This window comes from Nyctibius grandis, chromosome 11 (genome assembly GCF_013368605.1).
Source record: "Nyctibius grandis isolate bNycGra1 chromosome 11, bNycGra1.pri, whole genome shotgun sequence".
NCBI lineage: Eukaryota > Metazoa > Chordata > Aves > Nyctibiiformes > Nyctibiidae > Nyctibius > Nyctibius grandis.
In genome coordinates this window covers 3,323,100-3,341,659 of record NC_090668.1, presented here as the reverse complement: position 1 = coordinate 3,341,659, position 18,560 = coordinate 3,323,100, and the positions used below count along the sequence as shown (strand labels likewise).

General features: G+C 67.2%; 4 protein-coding genes and 1 pseudogene across 12 annotated transcripts in view; 3 read left to right on the top strand and 2 right to left on the bottom strand.

Annotated features, from left to right (window-relative positions):
* The window catches only part of LOC137668903 (protein FAM118B-like), a 398,331-nt gene that overhangs the window by 198,146 nt on the left and 181,625 nt on the right, over nt 1–18,560 (bottom strand). The window lies entirely within an intron of this gene.
* LOC137668860 (serine palmitoyltransferase 1-like) overlaps nt 1–18,560 on the top strand; it is a 283,413-nt pseudogene that overhangs the window by 195,299 nt on the left and 69,554 nt on the right.
* On the top strand, nt 1,379–2,746 carry DDIT3 (DNA damage inducible transcript 3). Its single transcript, XM_068410846.1, has 4 exons — nt 1,379–1,494; nt 1,747–1,794; nt 1,900–2,064; nt 2,152–2,746. The coding sequence occupies exons 3-4, from the start codon at nt 1,924–1,926 to the stop codon at nt 2,566–2,568; spliced, it is 558 nt and encodes a 185-aa protein (XP_068266947.1). The 5' UTR covers nt 1,379–1,494; nt 1,747–1,794; nt 1,900–1,923; the 3' UTR covers nt 2,569–2,746.
* MARS1 (methionyl-tRNA synthetase 1) lies at nt 2,709–8,629 on the bottom strand. Of its 3 annotated transcripts, none has more exons than XM_068410832.1 (22): nt 8,527–8,629; nt 8,332–8,422; nt 7,434–7,512; nt 7,223–7,357; nt 6,979–7,054; nt 6,713–6,885; nt 6,496–6,620; nt 6,240–6,356; nt 5,934–6,137; nt 5,578–5,779; nt 5,392–5,466; nt 5,140–5,310; nt 4,955–5,050; nt 4,740–4,857; nt 4,277–4,490; nt 4,066–4,197; nt 3,853–3,957; nt 3,593–3,776; nt 3,415–3,486; nt 3,281–3,307; nt 3,041–3,148; nt 2,709–2,966 (listed from the first exon to the last, which is right to left on the bottom strand). In XM_068410832.1, exons 1-22 carry the CDS (start codon nt 8,627–8,629, stop codon nt 2,814–2,816), a joined length of 2,760 nt encoding a protein of 919 aa, XP_068266933.1. In that variant the 3' UTR covers nt 2,709–2,813. The 3 variants fall into 3 exon arrangements, with proteins under 3 accessions (XP_068266933.1, XP_068266934.1, XP_068266935.1); XM_068410833.1 differs by having other exon boundaries at nt 6,496–6,608; XM_068410834.1 differs by lacking the exon at nt 3,281–3,307.
* On the top strand, nt 8,813–18,141 carry ARHGAP9 (Rho GTPase activating protein 9). 7 transcript variants are annotated; one of them, XM_068410839.1, is made up of 18 exons: nt 9,211–9,291; nt 9,597–9,750; nt 10,641–10,985; nt 11,514–11,713; nt 12,942–13,154; nt 13,894–14,007; nt 14,082–14,143; nt 14,807–14,894; nt 15,062–15,157; nt 15,420–15,518; nt 15,616–15,736; nt 15,819–15,932; nt 16,430–16,528; nt 16,610–16,687; nt 16,816–16,869; nt 16,963–17,097; nt 17,195–17,300; nt 17,628–18,141. In XM_068410839.1, exons 3-18 carry the CDS (start codon nt 10,691–10,693, stop codon nt 17,806–17,808), a joined length of 2,055 nt encoding a protein of 684 aa, XP_068266940.1. In that variant the 5' UTR covers nt 9,211–9,291; nt 9,597–9,750; nt 10,641–10,690; the 3' UTR covers nt 17,809–18,141. The 7 variants fall into 7 exon arrangements, with proteins under 7 accessions (XP_068266942.1, XP_068266943.1, XP_068266940.1 ...); XM_068410837.1 differs by having other exon boundaries at nt 10,641–10,991; nt 13,897–14,007; XM_068410835.1 differs by having other exon boundaries at nt 10,641–10,991.

The following is an 18,560-nucleotide window of genomic DNA, read 5'->3' as shown; positions in this document are numbered from 1 at the left end:
AGTGACCTACAAAAGGCTGTCGAGGAACCACAGCTAAGAGGCAAACAGCTGCTGCTGGCCCTAATCCCCGGTGCAGGGGGGGTCGGGGGCACCAGTGCTGGTGGGGGGTGCAGGGAGAGGTGCGCCTCTCACCTGCTCATCCCTGTTAACATGTCCGTGTCAAGCCCACGGCCCGGGGACCGCAGCACCTGCGGTCAGAGCCCTGGCGCTGCCCTGCGGGTCTCTGCGTGGCAGAGGGGCTTTGGGGAAGGGGCAGCACTCACGCAGGGCCCCACAGCTTGGGTGCGGGGGGGGCAGCACCCCAGGCACGTGGACACCCCAGTACCCCTGGGCTGTGTGTTCGCTCCCTGCAGTGACAGGAGCAGGAGACCGTCCCCAGCACCCACCCCCTGAGCCCATGGGAGCATTTCAGGGAGGGTATGGGGGTGGTGGGGTCACCGCCCCCGCAAACCCTGGAGAAGGGGGGAACAGGGGGCCAAACCCTCTACATCCTGCCAGCAACATGGGGGTCTCATCCCCCCCAGAGCAGGTGCTGGGCGAGGCAGGGGTGCAAAGGGCCTGTCACGGAAAGGGGGGTGCAGAGGCTGAGCCCCCGCAGCAGCTGGGGGGGGCTGTGTGGGGGGCAGGTCCCCCCGTGAAATGCCCCCTCCTCGGCGGGTGGGTGGGTGGGCGCTGCCAGGGCGGCCCGTGGGGCAGGGGATGGGGCGCTGCGGGGACGGGGCACCCACGCGGGTGCGTGTCCAGGTGGGACGCGCTGCCTGCGGGCAGGGCCGGGGCACTGGCACGGGGTCGGTGCCCCACGGAAGTGGGGGGCGAGGGGACAGGGCGCCCCAGTCCGCCCCGCACCCACCTACGCTCATGGCGGCGGCCGGCGGAGCTGGGCTGGGGGCGGCGGCACCGCGCCCCCGCACCATGACCCCGCTCCGGCCCGGCCCGGCCCCGCCGGGAAGAGGCGGGGCAGAGCGCGCACCGCCCCCGCGCACGGCGGCCGGGGTGGCCGATCCCGGCGTGCCTGGCGCGGGGGCAGCCCCCCCCCGGAATGCCCGGGGACTCTGGACCGGGGACTCCGAGCGCGGTCGGGGGCCACCGCGGGCCCCTGCGGCTGCCCAAAGGTTTACGACACCGCCTCCGCCCGCCCCCGCCGCGGGCCCTTTAAGACGGGGCGGGGCTGGTTTCCCGCCATTGCATCATCCGCCCGCGTGACTCCCCCCGGGGCGCGCGGCCCGCGGGGGCCGCTCCTGCCCGCGGGGCGGTGGCGCTCGCCCCTCCCCTCGCCCGTTCCCATTGGCTTGCACCGCCCCGTGCGTCACAGCGCGGTGAGCTCCCATTGGCTGCGTCTGGTGCCAGCGTTACGTCACGCCGGGACCCTTAAAAGGGGCGCGGGCGGCAGCGGTGTCGTCAGCGGGAGCGGAGCAGCGCGGGACGATGTGTATGAGGATGAGCCGGGGGCAGCGGTCGGGCCGGAGCCGCGGGGAGCCGGGGCCGCCCAGGAAGGTGCGCCGGGGGGGGGCACCGTGGAGGGCACCGGGGAGCCGGGGCACTGGGGGCCGAGGAGGACACGGAGACGTTCCGTCCCGTCCTGGGAGGGACGCCGGGGCCCTCGGGGCACACCGATCCCCGCCAGTACCTTATACACCACCCCCCACCCCCGCCCGAGCTGGCGGTAGCCCCGGGAGCGGGAATAGGGCTGGGAACCCTCTGCGTGGCGGCAGTGAGGGCAAAGCGTGACCTTGTCGCTCTCCCCAGGCATCCAGGAGAAAGTGCGTCCTTGTCGGTCACCACACCTGAGAGCAGGTAAGGGGGGGGGGTCCCCTGGGGCTGCCGGGACCGGCCCCCTGCAGGGAGCAAGGCCCCGGAGCTGAGGGACCCGTCCCGACTCACCCCCTCTTCTCCCTGCAGTGCGGCACTGGCCCGGAGGTGACAATGGCAGCCGAGGGGCTGCCTGCGGGGGCACCTGCCACCGCCCTGCCCGGCTGGGAGCTGGAAGCCTGGTACCAGGACCTGCAGGAGGTGTTGGCAGCAGCAGAGCCCAGTGGACCCTCCCCACCCTGGGGGGCTGAGCAGGTGAGGGGCCAGCACTACCCCTGGTGTTGGGGACACAAGGCAGGGGGCACCTGTCACCTGGGGCTGGCTCGTCCTCTCTCCCTGCAGGCAGAGCTGGCCCCACTGTGGGGCACGGAGGGGGCTGGCAGTGGTGCAGAGGGTTGCGAGCTGGATGCTGCCCTGGCTGCTGAGCTCCTGGAGCTGCTGGGGCCAGAGAGCACAGGCAGCGCAGAGCCAGCAGGACCGCCGGGCTCAGCGTCCGCCAGGAGCTCCCCACCCCGGCTGGGCACAGAGGAGGATGAGGCCGGGAGAGCTGCAGGGCGTGGAGTGAAGAGGAAGAGGTGCAGCAGCATGGCGGCGAGCAGGGAGCTGGCCAAGCGCCAGGAGCGGGCCAACGAGCAGCGGGTGCTGGAGCTGACAGCCCACAACGAGCAACTCCGGGAAGAGATCCGGCAACTCAGCGCGGAGGTGGAACGCACGCGGGCAGCCCTCATCGACCGCATCGTGAACCTCCGCCGGGCTTAGGGGCCAACGCTGCCCCGCAGCCGGTGGAACAAGGAGTCTGCTGCCCTTGTGGACCTGGGGGGCAGCCATGAACTGGAGAGGCAATGCCCCCCTGGCACAGACTGATGCTGTGGGGAGGGAACTGCTTCTGTACACAACTGTATAGTTTTTGCATTTTATTACACACATGTAACCATGAGCCAGCACAGCCCAGTGTGGTCTCTGGGTAGTGCTGGGGCTGCTCACCAGCACAGAGGAGCTGGGTGCTACTTTTTCCGCTTCTCCTTGGGCACAGGGACTTGGGGGCTTTTGCCCTCTGCTAGTGCCAGCTGCTTCTTCAGCTCCAGCAGTTTGGCCACCTCCATGTCAATCTGGGCCTTCTCTGCCTTGTTGGCCTTCAGCTGCTGAACATGGTTGCCCTGGAATGGGGGGGAAGGTGATAAGGGCTTGGGGGGGTAAGGTCAAGACAGTGCCAGTCCCTGCTGCCACTCACCTGCTTGGCCACTTCCTCTGTCAGCTCCTGGATCAGCTGGGGGTCACCTGGAGCCAGGAGGGTTGCTGGGGTTGGAGGAGGTTCTGAGGCTGGAGGTGTCTGTTTGGCCTGTGGAAGGATAGAAGTAGGTGTGAGTCCCAGCCCCCAGGATTAGCCCCTCTGTGCCCACCCCCCCTCATGCTGGAGGTGGTGGGGAGGGGGGGTTGCTGCAGCATCGCTGAGGCAGTCCCAGGGAGTTACCTGGGGCTCTAGAGCAAGGTCTTCAGGCTGGGAAAGGTGAGACAGCAAGTGAAGAGGGACAGAAAGCAGAGGTGGAGAGGCTGGGAGGTGCTCAAGGTGGAGGAGCTGTAGGAGTAACCGCAGCCCCCACTCACCTGCCCTCCCTGGAAGCGCTTGCGCAGGGCTTCAACTTGGTCATTCTCCAGCTTCTGGAAAAGGGGGCTCACCTGGAGCCAAGAAGAAGAGGGGTCACCCCTGCAGGGCCAGCACCCCTGATCCCACCCATACACTGCCTGGGGGGGCATGCACAGCTTACCTCCCCCCGCCACCTACCGTGCCCACGCGATGCCCGGCGGGCAGGGTGCAGGTGAAGTCATGGCTCAGGATGAAGCAGTCTGGGGGGATGCAGAGCTGCCCCTGGATGGCCAAGCTGACACTGGGCATGTAGGGCTGTAACATGACAGCCAGCATGGAAGCCATGTTCACTGCCACGCCAGTCACTGTGCCTGCACGCTGCCTGCGGGGCAGGAAACCCTCCATCGGTGCCAGCTCCCAGCCCTGCCCACCACCCCGTCTCCCCTCTCTCTCCCTACCTGTCCTTTTCATCCCCCTTGATCCGCTTCCAGGGCTCGTTCACCTGGATGTACTGATTGCCGTGGCGAGAGATGCTAAGGATACACCTCAGGGCATCGCGGATGCTGGGGTGGAATGGAGGGGGGCTGAGCGCCTGCTGTAGGTCAGGTCTCTGCCCCCCCACCCTCCTGACAATCCAGCCCTGCTCCAGCCCCGGGGTTTCAGCTACCCACCGGACTTTCTCCAGCAGCTGGTGGTACTGGCGCAGCTCCAGGGTGACACGGGCCAAGAGCCGCTTGTCATCCAGTGTCAGGACCATGTTGGGGACAGTGCCACCAAAGAACTTGCACACGAACATGCCAGCTCTGGGGACAGAGGCAGAGCAGGCATGAGCACAGCCTGGGGGCAGAGACAGCCCCTGCCACTTCCAGGGTGTCCCAGAACCTGTTGATGAAGTTGCCCAGGTTGTTCAGCAGCTCTGAGTTGTTCTTGAGCATGAGGTCACTCCAGGAGAAGGCACTGTCCTGCCCTTCAGGCCGCACGTACAGCAGGTAGAAGCGCCAGATGTCTGCAGGGATGCCTGTGTCCTTGGCCATGTCTCCAAACACTCCCACACCCCGGCTCTTGGAAAACTTCCCATCCTCATAGTTCAGGTACTCTGGGGAAGGCAGGAGAGACCCCACCGTGGGGCCCAAGCATGGATCCAGCCCTCTCCCAGGAAGGGAACCGCCCCACAACACAGGGAGACACTGTCAAAGTGCTGGCAGGCTCATGCTGAGCTCAAAGGGGCTTCCAAGTCCAGCAGGGCAAATGCAGTTCTGTGCCTGTGCATTCTGGACTGTTCCCAGTACTGAGGGAAAGCAGGGAAGTGTGGAACCCCCCCCAATCCATGGTGACCCCCCAGTACCTGTAGCAATGAGGTGGTTCACCAGGGTGTAGTTGTCATCAGCCCCCAGGAGCGAGCAGGGAAATATGACGCTGTGGAATGGGACATTGTCCTTGGCCATGAAGTTGTAGAGCTCAACCTGAGAGGTAGTGGGACGGACACACACACACGTATCAGTGGACCCTGATGTCCAGCTCTGTCCCTACCTCCACCCTGCGGCAGCACCAGGCTCCTACCTGCTGTGGATTCTTCCACCACCTCTCCCACTGGTCAGTGTAGTTGGCCGTAATGGACAAGTAACCAATGGGAGCGTCAAACCACACATAAAAAACCTGAGGGGAGAGTGATACATGAGCACGGGACACCCCAGGCAGGGCACCTGAGGACAGACGCCGCAACCGAGGGGCCAGGTGGGACCCACCTTGTCACGGAAGCCATCAAAGGGCACAGGCGTGCCCCACTTCAGGTCGCGGGTGATGCAGCGGGGTTTAAGCCCATCCCGGATCCAGGAGCGAGTGATGTAGCGAGCGTTTGCTGTCCAGTCCCCCGTGGCCCAGGACTGCTCCAGCCAGGGCTCCAGCCGCTCCTCCAGCTGTGGGGGAACACATGGGGACAGTCAGTGGTACCAGGAGGTGCCCCATCCCCTCCGCACTCCGCCAGGGATGAAGCTCACCTTGGGTAGGTCCAGGAAGAGGTGCTGGGTGGGTTTCACCACGGGGATGCCCTTGCAGAGCTTGCACTGCGGGTTCTGTCAAGAGGAAGAACATGGGTGGGAAGGAGCCCAGGACAAGGCTAGAGGTCCCAGGCAGAGCGGGGTGGAAGGGATTGTGGGGTGGTCCCCAGAGGGATGCTGTCCCACCTTCAGCTCCACAGCATTGATGAGTTTGCCACATTTATCACACTGGTCCCCCCGGGCCTCCTGGTAGCTGCAGAAGGGGCAGGTGCCCTCCACAAAGCGGTCGGCGAGGAACCGCTGGCACTCCTCACATCGCAGCTGCTCCACAGTGTCCTGCAGCAGGAAACCACGGGCCAGCAGGCGCTGGAAGATGTCCTGGGCAATCCTAGGATAGGAGAGGAAGAGGAGGGTGGCAGCTCCCATCAGCCAGGGAACCCTGGAGAGCCATAGAGCACCCTCAGCCAGGCACGCTGGGCTCCCTCCAGACGTTCCCAGCACCAGCCCCTCCATGCGAGCCCTTGGGGGATGCAGCTGCTCACGTGGTCTGGTACGGCGTGGTGGTGCGGCCGAAGTAGTCGAAGGAGATGTCGAACCAGCGGTAAATGTCAGCGTGGATGGTGTGGTACTTGTCGCAGATCTCCTGGGGTGTCAGCCCCTCTTCCACTGCCTTAGTCTCGGTGGCTGTGCCGTACTCGTCTGTGCCGCACACGTACAGCGTGTTCCAGTTCCGCAGGCGGCAGTACCTGCAGGCAGGGGCCTGTGACACCCAGGCAGTTGTTGGGGGCAGCACAGCCCCCCACGATGATCCCCCGGCCCCAGGGAGCTTTCCCGCAGCCAGGTCTCACCTGGCAAAGGTGTCGGCACTGAGGACGCAGCCAATGATATTACCGAGGTGGGGCACGTTGTTCACGTAGGGCAGAGCACTGGTGATCAGGACATTCCTCACGCCCTCCACAGGCAGCCTGGCATGGACAGGGGCAGTCAGGGCAGGCACAAAGAGCAACCGCCCCACCCCAGAACAACGTGGCATCAGCCTGGGAGCCCCTGCCCGGCCCCTCGGAGGTCTGGGACAGCCAGCCCTAGTGTCATCTTGGGACTCACACAGGTTTCTGAGGCTGCCAGGGCTTGGGCAGTGCGGCAGCACCGCGGGCCCAGGCGTCCGCAGCAGCTGTGATTTCCTCCTCCGTCAGGGCACGCTCGGAACCTTCTTCCTCCTGCGGGGAAGGCTGGTCCCAGTGAGGATCTGCACGCCTGTCACCGCCAGCCCCACAGGGGCCCATCCCTGGGCCAAGGCTGAGCAGAGGGGCCAGGGCTGCACCTCGGGCTCGTTACTGGTGGCTCTCTCCATGGCCAGGCAGGGTGGAGGCTGCTTCTGCAGGTAGGACTTGAACTCCAGCAGTGCCTTGGGCATCAGAACGGAGTCGGCAGCTTTCCTGCAGGCCTCCGAGATCATCATGCTCTGGAACCAGGTCCTCAGCACCTGCAGCTCACCTTGGGGGGCGAGAGAGAGAGAAAGCAGCGTGATTCTTACAGCCATAGGAACACAAGGAATGCTCCCTCTCAGCACCCCTGTGTCACTCTTACTTGGCAGGCTGGTCTCATCCTGGAGGACAGGGAACAAGGTACCCCACACAACCACATCAGCCACTGACTTAGTGTCCTGGGCCAGAGAAGCAGAGTCAGGCCTTGAGGCAGCCCCAAGGCAAGCTCAGGGCTCTGCCTCAGGGCAGGCAGCAGAAAGCTCAGCTCTCCAGGGAGAAGGGCCCAGCCACTCCCCAGTGGTCTTCCCAAAGGAGCGGGGCTCCCCCCACCCCGTGCTCCCACTCACCCCGGCGAGGTAGGCAGTGCCTCTCCTGGATAAGTTCTGTTCTATGTGGGCCAACAACTTCCCCAGGGCTTCCACTGCTTCCAGCCCCTTCTTGCCGTGCACCAGCTGAGCGTACAGGGCTGCTGAGGCGACTGGCTGGGAGCAGAGAGAGACAGGAAGGGTCAGGTAGGCCAGGATGGTGGGGGCTGCCCTGCACCCCTGGGGCACCCACCTGCAGCTCAGTGGCCTCCCACTCCAGCCACTGGTTGGTGAGGTCAGTGGGCTCCTCCCCACGGGTGAGGAAAAAGAACCTAGAATCATAGAATCATTTTGGTTGGAAAGGACCTTTAAGATCATCGAGTCCAACTGCTAACCCAGCACTGTCAAGGCCACCACTAACCCATGGCCCTCAGCACCACATCTACACGGCTTTTAAATCCCCCCAGGGATGGGGACTCCACCACTGCCCTGGGCAGCCTGTTCCAACGCTTGACAACCCTTTGGGGAAGAAATTGTCCCTGATCTCCAATCTAAACCTCCACTGGCACAACTTGAGGCCGTTTCCTCTCGTCCCATCACTTGTTACCTGGGAGAAGAGACTGACCTCCCACCTCCTTTCAGGCAGTTGTAGAGAGCAAGAAGGTCTCCCCTCAGCCTCCTTTTCTCCACACTAAACACCCCCAGGTCCCTCAGCTGCTCCTCACAAGCTCTCCAGACCCTTCTCCTTGTGCTCCAGACCCTTCACCACCTTCGTTGCCCTTCTCTGGACTCGCTCCAGCACCTCAAGGTCTCTCTTGTCGTGAGGGGCCCAAAACTGCACCCAGGATTCGAGGTGCGGCCTCACCAGTGCCGAGTCCAGGGGGACGATCCCTGCCCTGGTCCTGCTGGCCACACTAGTGCTGATACAAGCCAGGATGCTGGTGGCCTTCTTGGCCACCTGGGCACACTGCTGGCTCATATTCAGCCAGCCATCGACCAACACCCCCAGGGCCTTTTCCAGCCACTCTTCCCTCAGCTTGTAGCGGTGCGGGGGGTTGTGCCACAAGTGCAGGACCCGAACCGGGGGGGGCTGAGGGGTGGGTGGGGGAGCTGGAGGCTGCAGGGTCGCGCCCCCCCGCCTCGGTACTTACTGGCAGATGGCGTTGGGGGAGAAGAGGACGGTGCCGCTGTCCAGCTCCAGGGCGGGCACCCACGGGGGGGTCAGCGGGGCGAGGGGCCGCTCTGCTGGGGGGGGAGCAAGCGCGTCAGGCCCGGCGGCTCCCGGTGGGGATCACCGGGGCCGGTGCTAGGGGGAAGGCGAGCTGCCACCGCCGCGGCGGCCTCACCTGAGGGGCCGCCCCAGAGGAGCTGCACCGGGGCGGCGGCGGCCCCCGCGGCCGCCAGCACCTTGAGCGCGGCGGGGCCGCCCGCCGCCACCCGCAGCCGCATGGCCGCGCGCTGACGCAACGGGGGCGCGCGCGGGGCACGCCGGGACCGGCCCGGCCGCCGCCTCACTGCAGCCCCCACCATGCACCGCGCGGCGGCGGCGGCCGCTTCTCCCCCCCCGGCCCCCCCCCCCCCCTCCAGCTCTCGCGAGAGCCCGGCCGCGCTGTCGCCATGGCGGCCCGGGGACCCGGCCCGCGGGGGTTGCCGTGGCCTCCGGGCGGGGCCGCCGCGGCCCGCAGCATCCTCTGCTCCAGCTGCGTCAGGGCCCGGGAGGTCAGGGCAGCGCCCGGCAGCACGGCGCTCCGCGTCACACCACGACCCCGCTGTGTTGTGCCTCCCCCACCGTGGGGAGGGACCCCGAGGTGCACTGGGGTCCCCCGCCCTTCCCCGCACTTGCCCTCCCGGGGCCACGGTCCCGCAACACCCCCCTCCCCCCGCCCGCAGCCCCCGGCCCCTCCGCGGGACCCCGGCAGCCGAGTGCCCGCTCCCCGCTTTCCCACCGGGACACTCTCCCTTCTCGCCCCGGGAGCCGGGGGGCAGGACCCCCCCCCTCGGCTCCCCGTCCCCCCCCGCAGCGTCCCCTCTCGTCCTGTCACATGGCCCCGGGAGGTGTCCCCGCTGCCTCCGCTCCGGGCGGGCCCGACCCACCACCCCCGCAGGAACAGGTGTGTGGGGGACATCGGGGGGGGTCCCGCTAGCGGGGGGTCGCTGGCTTGGGCCGGGGGTCCGTGCAGACACAGCCGGACCCCCCCGGCCTGTTCCCTGCCACCCCACCCCGGTGCCCCAGGAACCAGTCGGGCAGAAAGAGCGAAGGGAAGCGGGGGGCGGGTGTCAGTGGGACACCGGGGTGGGGCACAACCGGGCTGGGGTCCTCCCCTGGGGTAAAGCTGATTTGCCCCCTCCCAGTTGATTTCCCCCCCAATTACCGCAATTGCCCTGCCTTGTCCCCCCTCCCTGACCCCTCCGGCAGCATCGAGCGGGGTCGCAGGCTCTAATCCCCGCACCCCGGGGATGGTGGGTGCGGGCAGGACACCCGAGTCCTCCGCCTGCACCCCATGGCAGCCCCCACCAGCTCTCCGTTCTGGCATCAGGGTCCTGCCCACCATAGTGGTGCCCCAAAGATGGTGAGTGTATCTCTAGCTGGGGGGGGCGGGGGGCTGGGGGGGCTGCAGGTGTGGGAGCCTGGGAATATGGGCAGGTGGGGGTCCTTGGGATGGGGACCAAGGGACTGGGAGCCACAGGGCTGTAGGGCTGTGGGATGGGGACCAGGGGCTGGGGGGTCTGTAGGGCCATGGAGCTGGGGGGGGCTGCAGGTCTGGGAGCCTGGGGCTGTGGGGCTGGGGACCAGGGAATATAGTGGGGGGAGACCAGGGGGGCTTGGGATAGGGACCAAGGGACTGGGATCCACAGGGCTGTGCGATGGGGACCCAGGGGCTGGGGGGGGGCTGCAGGGCCATAGGATGAGGACCAAGGCACCGGCACCGGATGCCATGGGGCCATGGAGCTGAGGCCCCCCAGCACCACCCCCCAGCCCTGTGCCGTGTGGTGTGAGGAAGCCGCAGCCTCGCTGCTTCCTGCTGCAGCAACTGCTGGGTTTCCTGCAGGTCCCCGAGCCCCAGCCACCCCAGCACCCCCAGTCCCTCTGGTCCCCCTCGGTCCCCTGTACCCCAGGGCCAGGCATTGGCTGCCCTGGCACCAGGAACTGGGGCAGCACGCAGTACCTCCAGTGCTTGTGGACAGGATTGCTGTGGGGCATTGCCGTGGTTGGGGGGGCATCCACGGCTACGGAGCACAGCCTGGCTATGAGGCATTGCCATGACCATGGGGCACAGCCTGGGATATGGGCACAGCCTGGCCATGGGGCATGACATTGTCCTGAGTCCTGGCCCTGCAGGCAGGGTCCCTGCTGCCACCCGAGGCACCGCTCAGCCCCATTCCACCACAGCCTGGGGCCATGCCAGCCATGGGGTTATGGGACATGTCTGCCCTGACCCCCGGTCCTGTGCCCTTGCAGATGATGAGGGCCAGGCTGTAGCATGCCCAGGTGCCCTGAGCGGGGTGAGGATGCTGGCAGGGCGGTGGCGGCTGGAGGGGCGGCGGTGGCGGCGCGCTGAGCCGGCCGTGGTGCTCCGCGCCCTCTACAACTACACGTACCGTGCTGAGGACGGGCGGCACGTGGCCATGGCTGCTGGCGAGCAGTTCCTGCTGCTCCACAAAGCCAACGAGGACTGGTGGCAGGTGAGACGGGCCAGCGAGTCCCGCTGGGCTCGGCCCTTCTTCGTCCCTGCTACCTACGTGGCCGAGCTGGACCCTAGTGACACCGGCAGACGGAACACGCTGCCTCCCAGCCAGCCTCCGGGTATGGGTGAGCGGGGCAGAGGGGCACAGGGCTGGGGCCATGGGGCACTGGGAGGGCAGGACACTGGGAGAACGGAGCCATGGGGCACTGAGGTGGAGGCAAGGGGTTGGGGACATTAAGGGCATAGGATGAGGGGACACTGGGGGTCCAGGACTGGGGGACACACCACTGGGAGTCCCGGGCTGGGGGTCTGGGTGCACAAGGCTGGGGGGAAGATCGGGGCTGGGGGCATTAAGGGCACGGGATAAGGAGGTACTGGGGGGGCAGGGCTAGAGAACCCATTGGGGGGACAGGGCTGGGAGACACCCATGTGAGGGATGGTGGAGGCCAGAGGGCTGTGAGTGCAGGAGGTGGAAGGGGCACAGGACTGCAGGCATGGGGAGACACTGGGGACATAGGGCTGGGGCTGCTGGGGGCAGGGGGACACTGGGAAAAACAGGGTTGGGGCCCAGGGGTGTGGGCCTCTGCCCCCACCTGCAACACAAAGCGTCATTTTGGGTCAGTGGGTACCCTCCTCTCTTCCCCCAGGTCTGCCACCACAGTACCGCTCACTGGATGACCTGTGTGGCCCACCCCCAGCCCCCCCACCAGATGCCAGGGTGACCCCCACCTGCCCCGTGGGCCACTGCATCGGCAGGAGCCAGCTGACAGAGGGGGCCCTGCCTGCTGCCCCCCCAACCCTGCTGCGGTGCCAGTCCCATCAGGAGCTGCTGGCTCAGGACACTGGGGTGAGTGGGGGCCAGGTGGCCCCCAGAGGCCACCCTGTGCCCCCAACCCTGTTCCTCTCTGAGCCCCTGCAGCCTCGCCGGTGCTCCCCTTCCCCACACACCTCCCAGCCTTTGCCCCCTCCCTCCCTCCCTCAACCCACACACTGTGTCTCCAACCTGCGTCCCCTCCCTGCACCCCTACACCCCCAACCTCACTCACCTCCACCCCCAACCCTGCCCCCCTGCATCACCCACCTGCAACCCCTGCACCGCCAACCTCACCCCCCTGCATCACCCACCTGTACCCCTCGCACTCCCAACCGTACCTCCTGCATCACCCACTTACACCCCCTGCAACCCCCAGCTTCACTCCTCTGTATCACCCCCCTGCATCACCCATCTGCACCCCCTGCACCCCCCAACCTCACCCCCTGCACCCCCTGCATCGCCTCCTTGCACCCCCAACCTCACTTCCCTGCATCGCCCACCTGCACCCCCCCGCATCACCCACCTGCACCCCCACCTCACCCACCTGCATCACCAACCTGTACGTCCTGCACCCCAACTTCACCCCCTGCACCCCTCGTACCCCCAGGCTCACCCTCTGCATCGCCCCCCTGCACCCCCCGCACCCCCAGCCTTGCCCTCCTCTCCCCTCCCCACACCCCACAACCCCCTGCACCCCAACACCCGCCGACCCCGCCCTCGCTGCCGCCGCTTCCTCGTCGCCGTGGGGCAGCGGAGGAAGTGCCGGGGGGGGGGCCGGGGGGGCCGCACCGCCCGCAGCGGGGTCGGGAGGGGCCCGGGGGGGCCGGTGCTGCACGGCCGCGGGCGGCAGGTGGGAGCGGGGCACGGGCCCGGGCGGGGGAGGGGGCGGGAGGGCGGGGGGGGACGGGAAGGGGGGGCAAACGGCTCCGGGGAAGCAATTGCAAAACCCTGATCCGGGCGGGGGGGGGATGGGAGGGAGGGCAAGAGGGTACGGGGAGGGCACCGAGGGGGGCTGGAGAGAGCAGGGCAAAGGGGCACGGGGGGGGGGATGGGTGGGAGGGCAAGGGGGCTTGGGGGGGCTGAGGGGACAGGGCAGTGGGGCACTATGGGGGGGCTGAGGGGACAGGGCAAGGGGGCACTGCTGGGTCTGGGCAGGGGATGAAACTGGGGGCAGGGCATGGGAGGCATGGCATGGGGCTGGGGGTACGCTGGGGGCATTGGCCATGTGTCCCCCCCCCAGTTTAGGATCTGTCCCCCCAAGGTGCCCCCCGCAGGAGCCGCCATGATCTACTGCAACCTTGAGGAGCTGCAGCGGGTGGGGGGCCACACTGAGCCCCCCGTGCCAGCCGGGCCCCCCCTCCAGGTTTTGGGGGCTTGGGAGCGTCACCTGGACCCCAGCTCTGGTCGCTGCTTCTTCTACAACCCCCAGACGGGCATGACCTCTTGGAAACCCCCCCGGCGGCACCGGGAGGCGGTGGGCATGGGGCGAGGGGGAAGTGGGGCGTACAGGGGCTCATCCCACCTCCCTGCCAGCTGGGTCTGCACGCTCCCATCCCTCCCTGCCCCCCCATGCCCCCCCACTTCCCCACCAGCATCCACCCCACTGTCCCACATACTCTTCGAGCCCCCCCACGTGTCCCCACCTATGCCCATGCGCCGTGCCCCCATGTCCCCCAACATCCGCTATATCCTCCTTGTGCCCCCACTTTTGCCCCCCACAGTGACCCCCATGACTCCTTGATTCTCCCAAATTATCCCCCCCCCCTATATCTTCCCTCCCACCCCCTCCGTGTGGTCCCACTATTGCCTTCTCTGACCCCCCAAGTGCCCTCCATGACCCCCCCCACTGCCCCCCCACTTGTCCCTGGTACAGCCCTGCTGCGCTGCTGGCAATTAGTGCCAGCACTAATTGCTGTGGGACGGCCCAGTCTTGGGGGTCCTGGCCATGCCGTCCCCTGAGGCTGATCCGGGTCCCCTGTGTCCCCTACAGGGCCTGCCCCCCCCCCCCCGAGCCCCCCAGGACCACGGTGCACTGGAGCTCCAGGGATGCTGGGGGCCCCATTGGCACCATGAGCGGGGGGACGGGCAGATGGGGGGGCACTGGGTGGCACAGGAGGGGGTCAAGGTGTGGGTGGATAACGAGGGGCACTGGGAAGGGTATGGGTGAGCACCAGGGGGGGTCTGGGCAGTGCCCCCACACTGTCTCCCCCTAGCAGGTGAGCCACAGCCGGACCCTCGCCCACCACAGCCTGGAGGACCAGGCAGCTTCCCCCGAACCCTCCCTGGCCCCCGCCAAGCCCCCGCCCTGCGCCCCCACCCTGCCCACGGTGAGTTACCCTGGGGCCGGGAGGTGCTGGAGGGCTGGGGGGGGCTGGGGGCAGCACTGATCCTGTCTTCGCAGGAGGTGCAGAAGGCCGGGCAGCTCAACAGGACCAAGATCGCTGAGGGGGGAAGGAAGCTCAGGTGGGGGTTGGCATGGGGAGGGGGCTGTGCCAGGCTGGGGTCCTAGGGGTGGGGGGGTCCTGGTGCAGGGGGCTGTGCCAGGCTGGGGTCCCCGGGGGTGGGGGGGTCCTGGTGCAGGGGGCTGTGCCAGGCTGGGGTCCCCGGGGGTGGGGGGGTCCTGGTGCAGGGGGCTGTGCCAGGCGGGGGTCCCCGGGGGTGGGGGTCTTGGTGCAGGGGGCTGTGCCAGGCTGGGGTCCCTGGGGGTGGGGGGTCTTGGTGCAGGGGGGCTGTGCCAGGCTTGGAGAGGTCCATATTGAAGCAGGGGTCTCTGCCAGTCTGGGGGTCCACGCCATGTTTGGGGAAGGTCCCCACGTGAGCAGAGGGTTTCTGCCAAGCTGAGGGGGGCCATGCCAGCCTGGGTGGGGGGACTTTATGCCAGGGGGGCTATGCCAGCTGGGGGCGGGCATTCCAGCCTGAGGGGGGCCATGCCAGCCTGGCCCACGGCTCTTCACAGCTGAAGGGCTGCGGACAAGTGATGTCCCTCGTGCACAAAGGCTCTTTCGGCCGTGCCAGGCTGGGGGTGAGGGGGCAGATCTGGGGCCCGGGGGCTGCGTGGGGCTTGGCTGGGGTAGGGGGCACCCACGCCCAAGGGGATTGGGGGTGCCCCTCACCTGCTGCCCGCAGGAAGAGCTGGGGAGTCTCCTGGGTGGTGCTGGCCGGGAACAGCCTCATCTTCTACAAGGAGCCCAAGGGACCGGCACCCACTGCCTGGGTGAGTGGGGGGCACAGGGGCGGGCTGGGGCAGTGGGGGGGTTGCTGGCGCATCAGGAGGTATGGGGGGGGACAGTGGGCACAGCAGGGGGAGGGCTGTGGAGGAATACAGGGTGCTGTGAAGACACAAGGGGGACAAGGCACCTGTGACGCCCGGTGCCCCCCCAGTGCCCTGCCAGCAGCCGCCCCGAGAGCAGCGTGGATCTGCGGGGGGCTGCCCTGGATTGGGCCCGTGACCTCTCCAGCAAGAAGAACGTCATCCATGTGAGTGGGTGGGACCCCAAGCTGGGGTGTGGGGGTGCCTGAACTGCACAGCCCAGGGGACACATCGGGGGGGGCTCTCCGGAACAGTCCGAGCATCACAGGGATCCTCCTAAATGCCACCCACGGAGAAGGGCACCCCTGAATGGGACAAAGGAGTGCCACTTGTATACTCCTCTGGGGCATGGGGGGGTGGTGTAGGGCACCCCTGGAGCCCCCCGTTGCAGGGGGTCCCTGCTCCTCCCCATCCTGCTGCCCCCCCCAGCTCCGCACTGTGACGGGGAACGAGTTCCTGCTGCAGTCGGATCAAGAAGCCACCATCCAGGAGTGGGCCTGGGCCATCCGGGGGGTCATCCGCCGGCTGGTGAGTGTCTTGAGGGGGTCAGGGGTTGTCCCCTGGCTGCCCCCAGCCCCGCTGGCATCCCCAACTGTCCTTGTCCACCACCATCCCCGCCCCCCAGGACCTGGAGAACCCCGTGGATGTGCCTGTGGGGTGGCTGCACCGGGGGGATGTTGGGGACCTGGAGCTCAGCGGGGACGAGGATGAGGTGCCACGGGTCATGGAGGGGGCCGGGGCTCCAGGTAGGGTTGGGGGGCCGAGGGTGGGGAGCAGGGCTGGTGTGACTGTGACTGTGACAGCACCCCGGCGCCGCTGTGCCCCCAGGTGCCCTCCACACCCCTGATGCCTCGGAGAAGAAGCGGGTGAAGAGCAAGCTGAGGCGCTTCATGCTGAAGCGGCCCCCGCTGCAGAGCCTGCAGGAGAAGGGGCTCATTCGAGGTGGGGCTCCCCAGCTGCAGGACCTCCCTTCAAGTCCCACCACACCCTCGGGACACCCCCAAACCCTCCCACATCCTCCCTCTGCCCCCAAAGGGGGAGAGGAAGAGGGTGTCTGAGTGCTCCATTGAGCCTTGGCTGCTTGTCCCCAGTGGGTCCCAGTGACCCCCTCCGGTGTTCCTGCCTGAGTCCCTGCACACCCCCTTGGTCCCAGTGTCCCTCCCAAGTCCCAGCATCCCTGTCCCCTTCCTGATCCAGTGTCTGTCCTCCGCCCTTCCTCCCCCAGTCCCAGAATCCCCCCCTCAGTCCCTGTGCACCCACCAGTCCCAGTGTCTCCAGTCCAGCATCGCTTCCTGTTCCCAGTGTCCTCTCCCAGTCACCACCACCCTCCAGTCCCCTGCATTCCCCTCTTGATCCCTGTATCCCCCCTGGTCCCATTTGCCCCACCGCAGTCCCGGTGCTCCTCCATCCCGGTTTGCCCCAGCGCTGCCCTCTCCCAGACCAGGTGTTCGGGTGCCGCCTGGACGCCCTGTGCCAGCGGGAGAACACCACCGTGCCCCGCTTCGTCCGGCTCTGCGTGGAGGCCATCGAGGAGAGAGGTAGGGTCCTCCCAGCCGGTGTGCCCCCCGCAGCTGACACAGACTTCACCCACCATGTTTTGCCCTCCTCACTCTCCCCAGGCCTTGATGTTGACGGGATCTACCGGGTCAACGGGAACCTGTCTGTGATCCAGAAGCTGCGTTTTGCTGTGGACCGGGGTGAGGGCATGGGGGGGGGGCAGAGGATGGGGGTGCTGGGGAGGGGACAGGGGAATTGTGTTGGAGCACATGCCCAGGGATGGGGGTAGGCAGCTTCTCCCCCCATGAACCCTCTTTCATCCCCACAGAGCGAGCCGTGACCTCGGACGGGCGCTATGTCTTTCCTGAGCAGCTGTGCCAAGGTCAGCTGGGGTGGCCGGGCAGGGGGTGGCCCTGGTGGTGCCGGGGCCTTGGCGGGGGCCCAGGCGCAAGCTGACCTCCCCCCTTCCTGCCAGAGGAGCGGCTCAGCCTGGCAGACCCTGAGTGGAGCGATGTCCACGTGGTGACCGGTGCCCTCAAGCTCTTCTTCCGGGAGCTGCCCGAGCCCCTCGTGCCCTACGGGCTCTTCGACCCCTTCATTGAAGCTGTCAGTAAGTGCCCCCCTCCCAGAACTCCCCATGGGCGTCCCCAGGCTATGGGTGCTGAGGGGGGGGGGCACCGTGTCTGACCACTGTGGCACCCCGCCAGAGCTGCCAGACCCCCAGGAGCAGGTGGAGCGGGTGACTGAGCTGGTGCAGAGCCTGCCCCCCCCCAACTACGCCACCCTGCGCTACCTCCTGGCTCACCTCTGCCGGTAAGGGGAGGGTCGCTCCCGGGCTAGGGGCAGCTGTGGGGTGGGCTTAGAGCTGCCCCACAGGTGGATGGGCTATGGGGTAGTATGGGGTAGCTGGGGAGGGTGTCAGGTGGCCCTGGTACACCAGGGAAGTGAAGGGAAGGATTAGGGTATGCCAGAGTGATGGAGCCCTGGCACATGGACCCCCCCTGGGGCGATGGATAGAGGAGCGGGGCCAGATGGGGTGTATGGGACCACCCCCCAACCCTGTACAAACCCAGGGTGATGCAGGGAGGAGTGGGGCTGGATGGGGTGCATGGGACCACCCCCCACCCCCCACATCCCCAGGGTGATGGAGCGGGTAGATGTCAACCGCATGACACGCCAGAACATCGGCATCGTGTTTGGGCCAACGCTGCTGCGGCCGGAGCGGGAGCCGGGCAGCCTGGCAGCAGGCATGGACCAGCAGAACCAGGCTGTGGAGCTGCTGCTGAAACACTTTGATTGCATCTTCCCTGCGCCCCTCTGAGCCTGGCACCCCCTGCGCCAAGTCAGGCATGGGTGCTCTGGCTGCTGGTGCCCCTTCCTACCCCCTCCATCCTCCCTGCCCCATGTACCTTCGACTGCAGTAAACAGGTACCTTCCCGGGACTGCCAGCACCTCCTGCTCTGACCAGGGTTGGGGAGGTCTGCAGCACCAAGAGCCACCCACCTCCCACCGCCTCCTCAGAGAACATCGTCACCCAGGCGTATGGTGGCCCCCAAATGCCCTTCCCTCTGCCGCCTGCCATGCCCTGTGCACCTCCCTGAGGTCATTACAGCGCTGATTTATTTCCACCATTCATTAAATACGTATCAGTCCCCATCAGTCCCCCTCCAGTGCCAGGGCAGGATCCGGCCCTACCAGGGCTGGGGGTCTCTCCGGGGCGTGTCTCAGGGTGCCCACACCCCGCTGCAGCCACCACCAGCCCCTGCAGACCCCAGGGTGGCCGGCACCACCAGGACTGCTGCCTGCAATGGTCAGTAGATCTGGGGGCTGTCACAGTGCCCCGTCAGGGTCACCATTCCCCTGGGCCTCCCAGTGGCTCCCAGCCCCTCCCAGGGCCTCAGCACCCTGCCTGTGCCCCCTAGTTCCCTGCTTCCCACCCCAGTGTGCCCCCAGGACCCAGTGCCACCACCCACTGCAGCTGCATTCTCCCAGTGCCCTCCCAGTGGCCCAGAGTTCACGAGTTGCACCAGCTGCTCCCCGTTCCCAGGCAGTGGTGCCCACTGGATCTTTCTT

Excerpts from the sequence above, each read along its gene's own strand:
- ARHGAP9 (XM_068410835.1), top strand. The coding sequence starts at position 10,691 with ATGCTGGCAGGGCGGTGGCGGCTGGAGGGGCGGCGGTGGCGGCGCGCT. Across the intron at positions 10,992-11,513 it reads CAGCCAGCCTCCGGGTATGG|GTCTGCCACCACAGTACCGC; the intron begins GTGAGCGGGGCA and ends CTCTTCCCCCAG. Across the intron at positions 14,144-14,806 it reads GAGGGGGGAAGGAAGCTCAG|GAAGAGCTGGGGAGTCTCCT; the intron begins GTGGGGGTTGGC and ends TGCTGCCCGCAG.
- DDIT3 (XM_068410846.1), top strand. The coding sequence starts at position 1,924 with ATGGCAGCCGAGGGGCTGCCTGCGGGGGCACCTGCCACCGCCCTGCCC. Across the intron at positions 2,065-2,151 it reads CACCCTGGGGGGCTGAGCAG|GCAGAGCTGGCCCCACTGTG; the intron begins GTGAGGGGCCAG and ends CTCTCCCTGCAG.
- MARS1 (XM_068410832.1), bottom strand. The coding sequence starts at position 8,629 with ATGCGGCTGCGGGTGGCGGCGGGCGGCCCCGCCGCGCTCAAGGTGCTG. Across the intron at positions 5,051-5,139 it reads TTGATGGCTTCCGTGACAAG|GTTTTTTATGTGTGGTTTGA; the intron begins GTGGGTCCCACC and ends CTCTCCCCTCAG. Across the intron at positions 4,858-4,954 it reads GGTGGAAGAATCCACAGCAG|GTTGAGCTCTACAACTTCAT; the intron begins GTAGGAGCCTGG and ends ACTACCTCTCAG.